Genomic DNA, 19057 nt, shown 5'->3' with positions numbered 1-19057 from the left:
AATTTTCATAAAACATAAATTTATACATACATTTATGATATCAAAGCTTCAGATGGAAAAATAAACATTTATCTTTTCTTTAGTCAATATTAAAAGATCAGAGTAATTTTCTTGGGTCTTAGGCAACTGATAATGTAGGTACAAGCTACCATCATAACTTTTAATCTTAAGATCTTATTTCCATCATGACTAGTGCTACTTCCTGGTGTCTTCAGTATTTTCCTTTTTCATAAGGTGTTCTGGGGCAAACTGAAAAAACATCAATATATTCATGATCTAGTTTGTGAAACTTGCCATCTGTCCTTGGAAACCACAGTGGTGAGGTCTGTAGAGAACAAGGGAACAGAATCTCTGATCCCCAACTTGCTCATGATGGAAAAATTTGCCACCAGAAATTGGGAGATGAAACATTAGTGGTTTTATGAATAGTAGTACTTTTTGTCAAGACTTTTCTCAGTAATCTGTTGTAGAAGATACAGTAGTTGGCCAGTTGGTAGCTTAAAAGGAGAGGAGAATAGGGGAGAGGAGGGAGGGAGGAGAGTGAAAGAAGAAAAGAAAGAGGTGAAGAGGGGAGAGAAGGGAGAAAGAGAAAGAAGGAGAGAGAAGGTAGGAGAGGGGAGTAGAAAATAAAATACTCCTTAGCAGTAATAAATCCTGCAACTCTAACTAGATGTCTCTGGTGATTATCTGTCTTCAACTTCCATACTTCTTTGCTTTCACATGGGAAAAAAGAAGATTTTGCAACTCGACTAATGATTCTGATCATTTAGATACTGGATTTATATTACATAAGGTGGAAAACAATATAATTTGATAACATTTACAAGTTAAAACAGAACCAAAAGACAACACTCTGATGACATTACCATTCTCCACCCCCAGCTAGAAATAATAAATAAAACAGTCAGAGCCATAATGTAAATGAAAGAGAAATCTGCCTTCCCCAGATTCAAAATAAACACAGCAAAGGCAAGTCTCCACCACTCCCTCCACACTTCTACTACAAAAGGGAGGCCAACTGCCTCTTAGAGAGAAGCACAGAGACCCAGGGCCATCCACAACTGAGACTCTCAGAAGGAAGGGTGGTTTTTCATTTTCATTTTATTTATTTATTTGTTTGTTTGTTTATTATTTATCTATAAAATGGAAACACTGACAAGAGCATAGGATAAGAAGAGTACAATTCTCACCACCAGAACTCTGTATCCCATTCCCTCCCCTGATAGCTTTCCTATTCTTTATCCCTCTGGGAGTATGGACCCAGGGTCATTATGGGGTGTAGAAGGTGGAAGGTCTGGCTTCTGGAATGGCTTTAGAAGGGTGGTGTTTCAAGCTAGTGCATGGGAGGTCCACTGTACTTCTAAATATTTTTTTGAAATCCCACCTTTTCTGTTTTATTCTATGAATATCTACAGCTTCATCTGCAATTGAAGACTAACACTTCAGACTTCTTCATTATTTCTATTTCAGCAGAAATTAGTTCAGACCATCAATTCTTGTCTTGTTAAGGAAGAAAGCTGGAAGACATGAAAGCACTCTGATGTATCTTAGAGGATGGGATAAAATCTGGAAACCCAACCAGAGTTATGCTGAGAATACTTCGCTTTAATCTGGCATTCTTCTGTGCTTTTCTTTTCTTTTTTTTTTTTCCCCAGTGAATTCACGTTTCTGTTTCTAGAGCCATGCCCTGTGCCGTAGACTTACTCAAGAGTCTGACTTTCCATGGTCATCAAATCAAGGAAACCGACATCACACAAAGCAGTGGGATTGGGACTGCCAAGGGAGTAACGGGGGTCAGTTGTGCAGAAGTTTCTGATCATGGACACATTTACCACCAACTCATCTCTTTGAGTTAACCTGGTCATCAGTAGGACATCTGCCTAATTCACTTACCCAAGATAAAGAATCTTCAAAGTGCCGCTATCAGAAAATGCATGTGTGGACTTGTTCACTGGCAATTGCTAAATAACTACTTCTGTCTGTATGGTGCTTTTTGGTTGTTCTTTTCCCCGCACTCACCTACCATACCCAGGGCCGGGGAGACAGCATAATGGTTATGCAAAAAAGACTTTCCTACCTGGAGCTCCAAGATCTCAGGTTCAATCCCCAGCACCACCATAAACAAGAGTTGTGCAGCACTCTGGTCTCGGTCTCTCTCTCTCTCTTTCTCTTTCTCTGTATCTCTCTTATTAAACTAATTTTTTCCAATTTATTGGTTTGACCATCTATTAAAATCCTACTGTGAGCAAAATACTGGAAAGACTGGTGTAGGTATTGAAAGGGATTGAGAGATGACCCTTCTTGTCTTCCAAATGCTTAAAGTTGGTTTTGGCATTTAGCAAGTTTTTAAAAAATTCCCTTTATCCCTGGAAATGTTTTCCATCTTCTGAGGACGAAGAAGTAGTAGAATTCCATCCACCATATTTATGGCTGAGTCTATTCCAGGATTAATGTTTTAATTAATTCTGATTTTTTTATGAAACTGTCATTTTCTTCAAAAGCTGAAAGATCTGGAATCTTGTATTTACTTAAATGTTTATTTTTTATTTATTATTGGATAGAGACAAAGAGAAATTGAGAGGGGAAGAGGAGAGAGAGAGAGAGAGACCTGCAGCTCTACTTCATCACGTGTGAAGCTTTCCACCCTGTAAGTGGGGACTGGAGGCTTGAACCTGGGTGCTTGTGCATTGTAGTGTGTGTGCTTTAACCAGGTGTGCCACTGCCTGACCTGTGAATCTTTTAAATTCTAAATGACTTTTATGAAAGCATACCTTTGGATCAGTTACCACAAGGACTATATCCAAGAAACAAAAAACAGCAAAGCCTTTAAAAGATGTTGTACCTCCCAGGATAATGATGCAACGAACTCTATACTTCTCTGTGCTCACTGAAAACCAAGATGGTCTCCTACAAAAGTCAAGCCAGGGTAATAACTCCTATTCTGTGCCCAGAGAAGGGTATTCCAGACAATTTGCTCATGACTCAGAGTCACTGTGGAAGAGCAAAGACCTGGCTCTAACTCAGAGCCTGAGCCAATCATAGAGGCTCTCAGTTAAGATCAACAGTACTCTGGGGAAAGGCCACTTAGTAAACATGTGAGTGGTTTGTGAGTTGATGTCTCACTAGTCACGGTATCTCTATGTGCTGTGAGCACCCTTGAGGTTTTTTTTTTTTTTTTCCTTTCTTCCCTATTAATATGACAACAGTTACTTATAACTAGCTTCAGATATTCTAATACACTTGTTTGTTCTCTTACTAGAATTCTATTCAGCTAACCCACCAGGAACATTCCCATGCCAATAAGGCTGGCTACACACAGCTCTTGCTTACAGTAAGTTTTCTGGGGGAGTTATCTGGGCTGATTTCAAGGGATTCTAAGTGTGAGCTCATGACCAGCTATGCTAGTACCTCCTTGGAAACATACTCCTCACAACAATTCTACTAAAGCATTAATCCACACATTGCTGCTCCATGACTAATTTATATTACATACTGCTTTTGTGTGTGTGTGTGTGTGTGTGTGTGTGTGTGTGTGATCTACCACAAGGGTTTCACTGCTCCAAGGTGACTTAAACAGAGACAGAGAAACAGAGGGAGAGAAGGAGAGACACTACAGCACTGAAGCTTCCTCCATTGTGACAGGGCTGGGAGGTAAGCCCGGCTCAGCGGCCTGGCAAAGCAGGTGCATTACCAGGTGAGGCATCTCTTTGACCACCTACATTTTTATCCCTCTTCTCCAAAAGCAAGCACACTAACAGAAAGAGTAAAATTGATGCAGAAAGTGAGCCCTATAGCTATAGTTTAGACTCAAGACAGGGAAAAGAGAATGGAGGGATTTCTGAGACTAGTGATTCCAATAGGATACTGTGTGGAAGACTGAACACTTAAATCCACAACACTAGATGTCAACAAACTGGCAAAACAAACTGCAGACTGAAGACATCATTGGGTCTATGTTTATATCACACCAGTAAAATCAGCTGGAAAAACAAAGAATAAATCAAAGTGACTGTGAAGATGACAGCAAATTAAAGTTGGCTTGTTGGTGTTATTCTTTAATATATATATAAAGTCTATATGTAAACAATCAAATGATGATTTCAGTGAATATATTACCTAATTGTTCCACTAACATGATAAATGACCTCAGCATTTTTCAGTGACTATCCATCCCCATTGCTTAAACATGAACACGCCATCCCTAACACTCATCTTTGCTTGTTTCGAATATTCCCTGATAGACTAAAAGGCATAGAAAGGATAAACATAGTCCAGTGTGTGTTCTTAGTGACAGGCTAATGTTCTGCTTAAGCAACCAAGAACGTTGTTTACATCATTTCTAATATTGGTGAAGAAATCAAGCTCCTATTTTAAACGCAATTGACCCTTGGACAACATTCAAATCACAAAAGCATGACCTGCTACCCAAAGCAATCAGGGAGATTAAAAAAAAAAGTCAGTGGACCCTGAGGGAGGCTGCAGAGTGTAGAGGAGCCCGCTCACAAGAATGCCAGCCATCATTAAGATGATCTCTCCCTCTTTTTTTTTTTTTTTTTACAGAGCCTTTCATCTTCCAGATTTTCAAACACTGGCACCAGTTAATCCTCACAACAGTGTTGCAAACTAGGCAGGTGGTACACATTATGATTCCTCCCCTTAAAGAAGGAAAAGACAGTAATGATGGTGAGAAAAACTGAAGCACATCAAACAGTATCAGCACCAGCACATCAAAAGACTCCCTGTTGGGTTAGAAAAAGTAGAAACTCAGAGGCTGTCTTCTCTAAGTTTTACACTGACGCTAAGACTTACTTGTGAAAGTTTAAAGCATAAAGAGTTGGATTACTACATCGCTCAGAGGGGGCAGGGACAGCTCTATTCTCTTGCTTTCTTTCTGTCCCTATGAAACACCAGCAATGCTGAACCAAGAAATGTTTTTTCTGGATTCCTATCTGGTTCGGGGCTGCTTTTTATCCCACGGTGAGGAGGAGATAACATGTAGCCCAAGGGAAGAGATGGGAGCAGAGAATGGTCAGGGGAGAGTCTTAAGGAGGAGCTTCCAGATAAGTCAGATGCCCTGGGCAGGGCATCCCAGCCTAGGCCCTCCCCTCTCTCTTTAATCAAAGCAGCCCGCCCTGGGAAGTGAAGAGAGGGACTAAAATGTGTTCTTGACTTTAGGTCTTAAAAGTCAAAATAAAACTGGATGCACTTTATTATTTTTTTTTGTCCCACTACCGCCCCCAGTCCGTAGAACATAGATTAAAATAATAATCATCATCGTCATCAAGATTCAGGCTGGCAGAGAGGAGCAGAGAAGGGGGCCCCTTCTGCACTCTTGCAGCACTCAGGAGCGAGGGCCCATGCTCATAAGTACTCACAGTCACACTGCTCTCGCTCCTCTCCCTCTCCGTCTGTCTCTCTCTCCCTCTCTCCAAGCCAACTTTTCTCAGATCCCACCAGTTGTGGACCCCCAGCCTTGCAGCGGCCTTTTCCTTCTGAAACACTCTTCGCCAACGACGGATGCACCCTGCCCATGAAGAGAACCGGTCGAGCGCTGCCCGGGTGGAGGCCCTCGCGGGCCGGGGGGCGGGGGGCGGGGGGCGCGGTGCCAGGGGCACCCTAGTCGGAACAAACCCCCTTTCAGCGCGCGGGGAGGGAGAGAGAAGGACCTTAGGAATGAGAAGGAGGAGGAGGAGGAGGGGGTAGGAGGGAGTGGGAGGAGAGGGGAGGCTGGAGGAGGGGCAGGGCGAGGGAAGGAAGAGCAGAGAAAAGGAGGGAGAGGCGGTGCCCCGCGCTCCCTTTCAAGTCTTGGCGCCCGCACAGCGCCGGCGGCCCCGGGAGGCGGTGGCTCCGCGTCGCCAGCCCGGGCCCCTCCCCCGGCTCCTCCTCCGTCCGCCCCGCAGCCCGGCCGCCCAGCCGGCGGCGCTCGGGAAATATGAAGAGACGCTGCGGCGGCGGCGGCGGCGGCGGCGGGGGCCACGGCAGCTCCGAGCAGTGCGCACCGCGGCGGCCAAGGCGCAGGCGGCCGGGGAGGGGCGCGTAGGGGCCGGGCGCCGAGGGGCCGAGCGCGGAGAGGGCCGGGCCGGGCCGGGTGCGCGGGGCCCGACGGCGCGGGAGGAGCGCGCGCCCCGCAGCCGCAGCCGCAGCCGCAGCCGCAGCCGCAGCCCTCCGGGCATGGGGCGCCCCGCGGCCGCCTGAAACGCGGGCTTGGCCCGGCTGCACGCGGGCGGGGACCGAGGCGCCGAGCCGCCCCTGATCTCCGGTGGCCCGGGCTGGAGGCTGCGGGGCTGCGGGGCTGCGGGGCTGGAGGCTGCGGGGCAGAGCGCGCGCTGCAGCAGCGGCTCCCCAGGACCGGGGTCGCCAGACGCTCCGCGCCCCGGGCGGTTCAGCGAGCGCGGGAGGTGCCCCAGGAAGACCGGAGATGTGCTGCCCACCCCGCCTCCTGCTGGCATACCTGTTCCCGGCCCTCCTGCTGCACGGTGAGTCTGGGCGAGCACTGGAGCCGCCGCGCGGGCGCAGCGGGTTTCCATCTTGCAAGGGCCGGTCTCCACCGCCACCTCCACCTCGCGCCTCCACCCGGGGCTGGTCGCAGCCGAGTCCTGCTTCTTGGTCACCCCCGGGTACAGAGGACTTTTTTTTTTTTTTTTTTTTTTTTTGGCGCGGGGGGGGGTGGGGGCTGGAGTTTTCTTTCTAGAAGGTAACAAAACCCGCCTTAACACACTGCTCCTCCCCCCCTTTTTTTTAAAATCTCCTGGGTCGATTGCATGGAGTTCCAGGGGGAACTTTTGATCTTCTCTGTCAGATTTTCAAACTGTAGCCGGTCTGGAAGGCTCAAGGCGTTGCGATCCTGCTTTCCAAAGTGTCAGCGAGCTGGAAGGGTTCCTGATGTGGTCCAGGATTTTATGGGGCTATAGAGAGAAACTGCCTTCCTCTAAGGGGAAATCCAGCTCTGGGCTTTTTCTGTCTTTCTGAGGACTGGTGTTTGCTGGGGGGGTGGGGGGTTGGTAGTGGGGGGGCCTCTCCCAAGTGGAGGGGATTGCAGAGATGGTGGTGGAGTGAGAAGAGCTGCCTTCCAAGTGGACTGGGTGCAGTTTCAAGGACTAGAGGGATTTCTAATAGCCAAAGTGTGCTGTTGAAAACCAATCCCCAACGTTCTTCAAGCCTCAGCACCTCCTTTCCATAATGCTCTGGTTTCCTTTATTTACTTATTTATTTATTTTTGTGACCTCTCATGCCATATATTCCTAAAGGCTCTAGTAAAGTCTTCACCAGAAAACACCGGCACATTAAAAACTTGAGTGTACCAAAATAGCACGGATTCACCAAGGCATATTTTTTCAGTGGATTCATGTTGACCATGAGAACAGACCATGGCAGAACACATTGTGCTGAATCAGACGTCCTAGATGAACTTTCCATAATAGTGTACACCTGACGTCTAGTCTCCATCAGGCTCACTGCTTCCCAGCACTTAACCAGAGCACCGCACCGCCAGACCTTTGCAGCTCTCCCTGTGATCAGCCCTTGCCATCCCTCGGTTCCTCTTAAAGGTGTCTGAGAGCTGCAGTGAGATGGAGCTTCAGACTGCATGGCAGCCCACACTGAGCGTCAGTGTGACTCCTAGGTGATCTAGGAAAAGGGAGAGAAGTCATCCACAACGTGATAGGGACTTTCTTTTTGGTCCTGCCAGGACTGGCCCCGCTGACACAGCATAGTTACACAGTCTCTCGAGGATTGTTTTGGTGTGTGAGAGTGATCACCAAGGTGCACTCTTGAGCCCCAGTGATCCCAGATTTGAAAAGTTAGGATGGAGGGCTTGTAGTTGCAGTCTGAGGGCCAAATAGAGAAGTTGTAATTATAGGGTTGCTCTCCTAGGCCCATCTGCTTAGAATTATAGAGCAGTTTTAATCTTTGGCTGAAACATGAAACAAATCAGAGTCAATGAACAGATCAAACGGCAGCTGCCACACACACCAGGGGGAAAAAAAAGGATAAGAGACATGAAACAGGGAAAATTATCCCCCCAAAATTTTGTTTTAATATCTGTAAAGGAAAAAGATTATACGGCCAACTAACATTAAAATAAAAATTTCACTTTGGCAAAACTTTTGGATTGGTTTTGCATAAAACCATTGTCTTCAAACTTCAAAACTGAGCCTCAGAGATGGGACCTGGTGTAGTTTTTTTCCCTCTTTGGAGAGTGGGAAGTTGTAATTAGACTTGCTACTTTACCAGGCCAAGTATTAGCTGGTAGTAAGATAGTAATAACTGGTAACAAGAGCCCAGATGTATCCTTAGTGAAGTCTGAATGTAGCCTCAAATCTCCAAATTCCACTCTGAGTTTTTCTGAACTCCATGGGATATTGGGATGGGAAATCTGTCCAAACCAGCCATGGGGAGGAGAACATTGTGGAAGCGGGGCTGAGAAAGGTGGTCTATGTTATACATCGCGAGACAGTGAGTCTAGATGGCGCTGTGTGTGTGTGGAGGTCACATATCCTACATATGCATGTACTAAAGAGGATGTAAGATTAAAAAGAGAATTCAGTGTGTGTGTGTGTGGGGGGGGGGGTGGGCTTCCAAAGCTTAAGATGATGGGGATAATCTTACAAAAAGTTGTCCAATTTAGGAAGTCGGACAGTAGCGCAGAGGGTTAAGCACACGTGGCACAGAGTGCAAGGACCAGCATAAGGATCAGGGTTCGAGCCCCCAGCTCCCCACCTGCAGGGGAGTCGCTTCACAGGCCGTGAAGCAGGTCTGCAGGTATCTGTCTTTCTCTCCCCCTCTCTGTCTTCCCCTCCTCTCTCCATTTCTCTCTGTCCTATCCAACAACGACGACATCAATAACAAGAATATTAACTACAACAATAAAACAAGCGCAACAAAAGGGAAAATAAATAAATAAGATATATTTAAAAAATTTTTTTAAAAAGTTGTCCAATTTCTAAGTGAACCTGCAGTTGCTGAATTATAACACTGAAGCTGCCCAAAGATCTTCTTAGATCTATAAATGAGTATTGAGTCCTTGCGTGGAAAATAAAAAGGAAATCACTGTTTAGTGTATCAATCCTTAGGCTTTAAGAAAGCCTTATCATCATTTGTTGGGATCATAGAAAGTACTAAGAAAGAAATAGATAGTCTCTCTGCCTTTCTCTAATTACCTGACTAGAGTAGTTTTAATGCAAAATAAATGATACTCTACCTAATTGGAATTGCTAGATAAATGTGTCCTGCTTAATAGATATTTTCCATATTTTATTTATTTATTATTTATTGGATAGAGACAGACAAACTGAGAGAAAAGGGGAAGGAAGAACTGCAGCACTGCTTCACTGATCTAGAAGCTTCCCTCTTGCAGGTGCAGACTGATGGCTTGAACTCAGGTCCCTGTGCATTATAACATGTTTCTCAACCAAGCGTCCCACTGCCTGGCCCCTGATAAATCATTTTCAGAAGTGTCCTACTTCCAATCATTTAAGAGTTCTATAGTAACAAATGGAGTTTGATCATATATTTTATATACTATATATTTTAATGGCAAGTGTAAGTCTAAAAATAAGTTACCTGAAATCTTCATAGTGTGTCTTAATGATTTTTTTTTTTTGCACTAAATAGACATGTTGCTAATCACCGGACATCATTTACCTATAGGAGGCAGTAGTTAGTATTTATAGTTACAGATGTACTTGTGAAAAAATGTTGATGCATCGAGCTTCAGTTATAGAGATTATTATTCTAACCATTCACATAAATAAGATGAAAACATACACAAGACCTTCCTGAAGATTCTGTACTTCCAGATGTCATAGACGCTCTCGTATTTTGACACCCAGTTCTTGTGCAGCTATTTAGTTTCTTGTATTTCAGCTCACTGTAAGTCATAAATCACTGCTCCATACTATTGGATAGCGAATTAGACTCTGGCAAGATTTGTGTCTGTTGTTTGTTTCTGCTGTTTCTGTAAATGCTGTACATGCAGTGCAAGGCCTAAGTTCAGAATGTGAGGGCATGGAAGTTGACATGTCGGTTTTAGTCTCCTGCAACTCCTGAACATAACTGCATTTCTTAATCCAAATAAAACCTATTGAATGTCAGGAAAGTATGCAGCTGGAAGATTTCCATTATCACTGTTTTCTTTGCTAAGATGAAAAGCCACAAAAAAATCATTCAGTTCCAGAAACACAGATTAGCCGGAGGTGGTCCAGAAAAAGTGGTGCTTCTCTTTACTAGCGGGGGGGTGTACGTGATCTTTAAGCTTTGGAGCTGATGCCGGCAGAGACACTGTATTCCCCAATGATACTTATTTGACACTTCTGTCCAAGTCATTGACTTTTCTGAAAGGTAAGCCCACCCTTCGTTCAAGCAGAACCTAGCAATCTTTTAAAAAGTGTGCAGGGTGCCAGATGGAAAAATAGCAAAATGTGAGGACCCATTGAAGGTGGATAAAATAAGAATCCTTGAAATGCCATCTCAGTGAAGAGTTTTTGAAACCATGAAAAAAATGGTGTGTCTGCACCTCCCTTCCCCCCCCCCAAACCCCCTACCCCTGTCCTAAATTAAGTTTTTAAAAGAAACATGATTCACCTGCACGGAACACGGAGCAAGGACATTAGACAGATGTTAAATATTATCTTGAGAGACAAACTGACTGACTTCAAACATGTGGTGAGGCTGTTCTGTAATAGCTGTGTTCCTTCTTTCTTCTCCCTTAGTGATGAAAGAGCTAACTAAGCATCAGTGGAAGATACGGCTGCGTAGTTACATACTGTTTAAGGGCAAAAACTCTGGGAAGTTGATAGAATCAAAGTGAAGCATCAAACGCTTACGAGTAGAAATATCAAAAGCGAAGTTAATGGTTGTGTACATCTGCTGAAAGTGTGTGCAGCAGGATAGGTAGGGGATATATATATATATATATATATATATATATATATATATATATATATATATGAAAGACAGGAGAGAGAAACAACCAGACATCACTCTGGCACATGTGCTGCCAGGGATAGAAATCGGGACCTCATGTTTGAGAGTCCAAAGCTTTAACACTGTGCCATCTCCCGGACCACAGGCAGGTCTTTTGTACACTCTGTATATAGACTTGAAGTAACTTCAGAGGAAATTTTAGCTAAAAAAAAAGAGAGCATTTCCAAGCATGACTTCTGTGTCAATATTTTATGCCTTAGACCTGCTGTTTAGTTCTCCAGTTTGGGAATGGAATTAACTGGGGAGAAATCCTGTGCTAGGTACCTACGCTAGAGAAAAGATATGACATTTTCCTAACATGTTTCTGTTCTAGCAGGAGTTTCTGTTTTCATTCATTAATTCATGCAGCTATTCAGTAAGGATGACTATGAGGCCCTACTATGTACCAGTGGCCATGGCATGCTAAGTAGAAGGCTCATGCAGAGAAGTGCTCCCCCCTTCTTGATGTGTCCTGAAGGAAGTCTAGAGGTGAAGTAGAAAAGCTCTTGTAGAATTACAGAGCTGGGGGGTGGGGGGTGGGGGGCAGGGGGAGATAGCATAATGGTTATGCAAACAGGCTCTCATGCCTGAGGCTCCAAAGTCCCAGGTTCCATCCCCTGCACCACTGCAAGCCAGAGCTGAGCAGTGTGCTCTGATTAAAAAAAAAAAAAAAAAAAAAAAAAGCTAGAAGTACAGAGCTGGGAGGATGGCATGCCGTGGCTACCTGCAATATTTTTCCTGCCAGGAAACCTCACACATCATACCAGACAAACAGACACACACCCTGAACAGCAAACAGCATGCCCTACACACCAGCAGGCATGTGTGTACCCTGTGCTCACACCACACCTGTGCATGGGCCTCACATGTACTGACTTGTGCTACCAAGTGTAGATGCATCTTGACAGCACTCAGCTGTGAGCCGGTGTGCTTAGTGGGTGGATGGGTCAGTCCCAATGTCTCGCCTTGGGACTACGGCATTAAAATAAAACTGCACAGAAAACCACCTCATTTTTAAAATTAGGTGAAGGTATGAATCTGAAATGTTGACTTTATTTTTATTTCTCAGGAAAGGAAAACAAAATTAAATGTGGAAGTGTAAATATTGATCAAAGCAACTTTCACTACTCTCGACCTAAATTAAAGTTAGGAATTAACAATAAAGGCTAGTAAGCATAGTGATGAAAGTAATAGCCAGTCTTTTGGTGACACACACACACACACACACACACACACACACACACACACACACACACGGTCTTACTTCAAAACATGGAAAGCTGTGCTGGAGTTTATCTGCCAGTACCCACTTCAAAGCCTGCATTTATAGTAATGACTGCTTATTTAATTGGGCAGGGCAGTTTTATGGCTAAGTAATTACCTGCATTTAATCTAGTCAGTCTCATTTTATCTGCTTGTTTTAAGTCTCTTGCCAGTTCCAACTTGAGAGTAAGTACTTTCTCACTCTGATTATCAGAGTAGTAGATGTCGCATTATCTAAAACACAGAAGCATGCAGAATGAACAAAGGAGTCTATCAAAACCATCTGTCTGCCCAGAGACAACTAGTATTTTTGACAACTAGTATATTTCTTATTTCTACTTTTAAAAGAAATTCTAAAGCATTAAAGTACATATAGATACAGATACCAGCCTGATCAAATGTCAGTCCGGTTCCAGATATACTTAAAAACTGTATCCTTGGGGCCAGGTGGTGCACCTGGTTGAGTGCACATGTTACAGTGTCCAAGGACCCAGGTTCAAGCCCCCAGTCCCCACCTGCAGGGGGAAAGCATCACAAGTGGTGAAGCAGGGCTGCAGGGGTCTCTCTGTCTCTTTCTATTTCTCCCTTCTGTCTCGATTTCTGGCTGTCTCAAACAAAGATAATAAGAATAATAAAAAAAAAAAACTATATCCTTCCCAACTAATTACACATTTTGTTGTGTGTAAAATGATTTGGAACTTTTGGTTCTCAGTGTTGAGTTCTATAAATAGCTGGTGAAAAGATGTAAAGTCTATCTCGATAATTCAGACCTTTAACTGTTATTGAGACATTAAGATAAAGAACATGGAGCACATCTTCCTGACTCTTTGACTTTGATATGTCAACCATGGTCCATAGCTAAGATAGAAACTTGCACAAGATAGGGACTCAAGATAGGGGCCAGCTGGTGGCACACCTGGTTGAGCACACATGTTACAATGTCCAAGGACCCAGGTTCAAGCCCCTAATCCCCACCTGCAGGGGGAAAGCTTCACAAGTGGCAAAGCAGGGCTGCAGGTGTCTCTCTGTCTCTTTCCCTCTCTATCTCCATCTCCCCTCTCAATTTTTTGGCTGTCTCTACCTCAATCAATAAATAAACATAATTAAAAAAAAGATAGGGACTCAATTATTTGCAAGGTGGATACATATTGACGGTCACAAAGGCAAGATGTCACTACAGTCCTTCCCTTTCTCACCACCTTCAAACATTCTTGTTTAACTTGTCTTTTGAGGACACCATAGGTTTGAAATTAATGCTTTTTCAAGAACTCACTAATTGGTCTTCAGGGAATTGTGCTAAGGACTGCTTCCTGTCATCTGTATGTGCTGTTGTTTTCAGTGATGTATAGAGTCCCCTGGTACGTCAACCTTAGATTTAGGGTGTCTATCTCTGTGTAAATAACCAACCGTTTGCTACCTTTTCTATGATCACTGGGCGTTTTCACTCTCTTTAACGGTAGACTGTTGCACTTCTGGTTGTAGTTGAGATCATTCTGCTGTCGTTTCCGATGACTGCAGCAGAGTGATTTCTTCCTTGGGAATCAGTGTGACAGGTACACACGCACATGGGTAAGCCCTCCAGAGTTTAAGAGCCCCATTTAGTCTCTGGTCCATGTCTATCTATAAAATTCTACCCCCAAATCCTTTGAGAATTAATATATTTTCAATGGGTGAACATTTTTCCTTTCAGAATCTACTTTCCAACCTCCCCCCCTCCCCCCAAGTACTTGCTTGAAAGAAACTACCTCTTAAACACAGTCATTTTTTATCAGGGCTCAGGCCACAGAACTCCTTATGTTGGAGATCATTTTATAGGGAGTCATTTTGATAACCTGCTTATTCAGATTCCATTCCATGGGAACAGCGCTCTGGAGAACTTCCAGTTCTGTTGGACAGGCTGTTTATAGAACACTTCACATTAAGGAGAGGGTCTCTAGTTACTCTCTCTTTTTTTTTTTTTAACTTTAAAAAAAAATTTTTTTTATTCTCTTTATTTATTGGATAGACACAGCCAGAAATCAAGCAGGAAGAGGGAGGTAGAGAGGGAGAGAGACCTGTTTTACCACTCACGAAACTTTCTCCCTGCAGGTGGGGACCAGGGGCTCGAACCTAGGTCCTTGTGCACTGTAACGTGCGCTTAACCAAGTGCGGCACCACCTGGCCTCTCTAGTTACTTTCTATATCTGTGTTGCAAGTGGCATTTGATCTATGAGATAATAGATGCATGAAATGCATTGTGGTGTGTCATACACATATTAGGTGTCACCATTTTAATATTTTCTATGTCATGTAGAAAGTTACCTATTTAACTTACGCAAAACCATCTTTTAAAGACTGGAAACTCACTGCTGCTTTCTTTCTGAAGTGTTACTGCTTAATTTTTAGAGATGCTCTTTCCTTGGATTTACAACAAAACTTTAATGAATAGGAACTCAATCTCCTATTCTTCTCAATTCACCATAATACTTGAATCCTTTGTTTAATCAAAATGCTGGTGGTGTGTGTCCTCAAGTGCACTTTTTCATTCTTATTTATAAGAAAGTTGGGGTGGGGATCCTGTTTGTAGTTCAAGCAGGGTTATTACTTTTGTTTTTCTTTTACTTCAATTCCTCTGTATCCAAAGTCCTTTTCTACAGGTACTGATGCCCCTAATCATGACCTTGAACCGTATTAAGATTCTGAGTCAAGAACCAGGAGACTGTGCACCTAGGAGGATGTGCCCATCACCGTCACCATCACCATCACCGTCACCATCACCGTGCAGGAGGCCCTGGGCTCAAACCCTGATATCTTGGATGGTACCCAGAGTGCTTTATCCATGGCGAAGAGTTGCTATGTTTCTGTCTTGTCTTTCCCTTTCTTCTTTTATCTGTCAAAATAAGTAAAAAGGCAGAACCCCACTTAGTAGTATCATGTATGCACAAACTCTGCAGAAGAAAAAAAACCACCTGAATCCTCAGAGAAAGACCTGCATTCCACCTGCAAAGGCAAGATTTTCAACAACCAGATGTTGTGATTAGCCAACATTTCAGTTACACAAATAATCCAATCAAATGGTGGTTTCTGGAAGTTATTGTGTATAATAAAAACCTTTGCTGTGCTAAGTAATAGGTCTTCAGAGAGGAAGTCTGGTAATAGTCATCACACACCTGAAGCACTGCATTGCTAAGTACCAGGGTGACTGAGTCACACGATTTGAGATATATTCAAACAGAACATCTGTTTTTGAATGTTTCTTTTCAGCTATAATGCTCAATCACTATAGATTCTAGTTCTCTTTCCTTATTTCTTTTTTAGTATAATTTCTTAGGAATACCTCATACTATACAAAATGTTATCAATACCTCTCTAAGTCTATAAAACAAAGTCATTATTTATTTATTGAAAGCAACTTCTTTTTCTTAACTTTCTCATCTAGTCAGAAAAAAAAAAGGAAAAAAGAAAACGGTTAAGCGCACGTGGTGCCAAGCGCAAGGACCGGCATAAGGATCCCGGTTCGAGCCCCAGCTCCCCACCTGCAGGGGAGTCACTTCACAGGCGGTGAAGCAGGTCGGCAGGTGTCTTTCTCTCCCCCTCTGTCTTCCCCCTCTTCTCTCCATTTCTCTCTGTCCTATCCAACAACGACAACATCAATAACAACAACAATAATGACTACAACAACAACAGAAATCAACAAGGGCAACAGAAGGGAAAATAAATAAATAAATAATAAAAAGGAAATGAAAAAAAAAGAAGAATGAACGAAAAGGAAGAAGAGGGAGTATATTGAGCCGCCGTAGTAGAAGCTATGGCTACTGAGCTTCCTGCTTCTAGTCCCTTCAAAGAGAGGACAGCGCCCATTCTCAAGTGGAATTCTTGTTGTACCCTTCCACTGCTTAAAGGCTTTTGGTGGTACTGAGCTTTCTAGTTCGTTCCAAACTCAGTATGACACACGTGACATTTTCAGTGACAGCCCTGCCTCTCTAACACGGCTTCTCTAGTCTAGACCAACCTGAGTTGTCCCCTTCAGCCTCTCTAGTTCCTTCTGTGGGAATCTCTCGCTCCCACCACCTTGTGCTAAGTGGACTTTAAGTCTGCCTAGACCGCTTCTGAAGTCTTTAAGGTATAGTCCCCCCCCCCGCCCCCCCCATGAGCTGCCCTGCACCCTCTCGCCTAAGTGCCCCTCTTTAAGCCTGTTAGGAGCCTGGTCTGTTACCTAACCATGACATCCATGTTTGTGGCTTCTGTGCCTAACCAGTGTCTTGCAATCCTATCTTACTAAATAAATGAGTTGCTTTATTATTATTATTATTATATTTATTGGATAGAGACAGCCAGAAATCAAAGAGGAAGGAGGTGATAGAGGAGAGAGAGACAGAGACACCTGCAGCCCTGCTTCACTGTCGTTTTCGCCGGGCTGGCTTCACGGGCGGGTAACAGACGACCAGGGACTCATGGCTGGGCTGTAGGCAGTATCTCTTTATTCATGCAGGATGCAGCCCAGTCTAAGCCGAGCTGAGCTAAACTCAAGGTAAAGTACTGTAAAACTCACAATGCTGTCTTTATATATACTTGCCAAGTAGGGTGGAAACAGGATGTGACATAGAGAGGGTGGAGAGAAAAGTGACTGGTGACAGAGTGTGACAAGGAGAGGATCAGGGTGTGACAAGGAGAGGGGGTGGAGCAAAAACATATGAAACAGTGGCGATTGAACCAATGCCCTGGAGGGAGGGTGGTGCTTGTTAACAGCGGTTATGTAAATAGAATGAAGAGGTTATGTAAATAGAATAGTGTTAAGCAGGGGGGATTTAAACCAAATGAAACAGAAGGGGTCTCATGCATACCAACACTTCACCACTTGAGAAGCTTTCCCCTTGCAGGTGGGGACCGGGGGCTCGACCCCGGGTCCTTGCGCATTGGAATGTGTGCACTCAGCCAGGTGCACCACCACCTGGTCCCAAATTTGAAGTTGACATAGTCCGGGTGATGCAGTGAACACGGGCAGGGTACAGGTGTCCCTAGGTTGACCAGAAGTGTAAGTCTGGTTTCCTTGGAGAACACATTGTGATTGATCCAGACAGTGGAAATGTGAACAAGGTAGCTGTTGAACTTGGCCGCGCGCGAATTTGAACTTAGTGCTTCAAATGACCTTTTGAATTTCTTTTTTTTTTTAATTTTTAATATTTATTTATTGGATCTAGACAGCCAGAAATTGAGAGGGAAGGGAAAGAGAGGGAGGGGGAGAGACAGAGAGACATCTGAAGCCCTGCTCCCACCACTCACAAAAGTTTTCCTCTGCGTGTGGGGGACCAGGGGCTTGAACTTGGGTTCTTATGCACTGTGCTGTGTGTGCTTAACCAGGTGATCTTGCCCCAAAATTCTGTTGTCTTCTTCTTATAGTTTCATTAGGGAAATAATTATTGGACAGAGACTGAGAGAAATGGAGGGAGAGGGGGAGAAAGATAGCTGCAGCACAGATTCACCACTTTTGAAACCTCCCCCCTGCAGGTAGGGACCCGGGGGCTTGAACCTGGGTCCTTGCACATGGTAACGTGTGTGTGCTCAACCAGGAGCGCCACCATCCGGTCCCTTTTTTGAGTTTCTAGCACTCACAAGAAAGCCATTCACATGTTTTCTTAATTAAAAAAAATTTTTTTTTTTTTTGCACTGGAGCTGTGATCTGTGCAATTCCATTGCTGCTAGAAGACTCTTTTCCTTGTTCCCCGACAGAGTGAGAGAAAAGTGAAAGAGAGACAGGAGGAAGAGAGACACCACAGTGCTCCCTTTTTCATGGTGCTCTCATGTAGTTGGCAGGGGCTCAAATCCAGATCCTTATCCATGGGGAGGTATGAACTCTGCTGAGTAAATGACCTCCAGTGCCTGCCATTTTTCATACCAGGCAAATCAAGTAAGTATTGTAGCCTGATGCCAGTCATGGACTAGATAACTAACAGACAACATTCTCTCCCTTAAAGCAAGCTTGCTTTCATTTGATCCATTTAATGTGGTTCCCTAACAGTAGTCAAAAGGTGGTAGCAAAGAGAATCAAAAGAGAAATCAGGAATAAATACCGCTCCAACATTACCCAAGACCGTGAGCCTGTGTTGAGTCCCTGTGTCCTGAGAAGCTGCACCTCCCCACCTGACCGCACCTTTGGAGCCTCACCCGCACTGACAGCCTTGCCAGGCTCCTGAGCTCTGCTAGCTGGCCAGTGAGAGCACTTAGTGAGATCGACGTTGCATTCTAGAAATGCTGAGTAATTTCATCTTCTGCCTGCTTTCTAATGATCTGCATTGTGCTGATCCTGAAACTTCATTTCCGCTACTCCCTTTCTGAGTGACTCTTGCCTCATGAATGAACCTGGCAAGTCCTTTGCCCTTAAACCCCACTTTCAACCTCAAAGCTGGCTTGCCTTTGTTTCTACTTGAATTCTTTGACATCCAGGCCAGCGAGGCCTTAAGAACCTCAAATTCTGAAAACAAACGAATACCTTTATCTTTATTCTTTTTCTTTTTATGCTCCTAAAGATATCCAGAATAATAATGAATGGGTTTTGTTAAACTGAGTAGAACTTGTCAAGTCACAAACCTGCCACCATGGGTCTCACTTTCTTCTGTGTCTGGGTCACTAGTTACTGCTGCCTGGGGTCCTTTGTCTCTGCTCAGCCTGAGGGTGATTTTGGCTCTAGGTCACTTCTTCCATTATTTTAACTGTGAAGGCAGACTAAGAGCCTAGGGATTATTTCAAATAATCACAGTTAACATCTAATAAGAACCATATGAACATCAGTGCGCTAAATACATATATACTGAAATCTACCCCTAGAGATGAGTAACTTATCCCCTCTTTACAG

The 19057-nt window shown here is 44.0% G+C and overlaps 1 protein-coding gene across 1 annotated transcript in view; it reads left to right on the top strand.

Moving 5' to 3' along the window:
- The first annotated feature begins 5967 nt into the window (after window positions 1-5967).
- APCDD1 (APC down-regulated 1) overlaps window positions 5968-19057 on the top strand; it is a 44012-nt gene continuing 30922 nt past the window's right edge. The window contains exon 1 of the mRNA XM_007517185.3: window positions 5968-6476. Within this exon, the coding sequence (XP_007517247.2) occupies window positions 6419-6476 (58 nt within the window). The 5' untranslated portion in view covers window positions 5968-6418. The remainder of the gene's footprint in view (window positions 6477-19057) is intronic.

The sequence above is a fragment of the Erinaceus europaeus genome, chromosome 10 (assembly GCF_950295315.1).
Source record: "Erinaceus europaeus chromosome 10, mEriEur2.1, whole genome shotgun sequence".
NCBI classification, from domain to species: Eukaryota; Metazoa; Chordata; class Mammalia; order Eulipotyphla; family Erinaceidae; genus Erinaceus; species Erinaceus europaeus.
The sequence above is the reverse complement of the archived record's forward strand: the minus strand, read 5'-3'. Positions and strand labels throughout refer to the sequence as shown.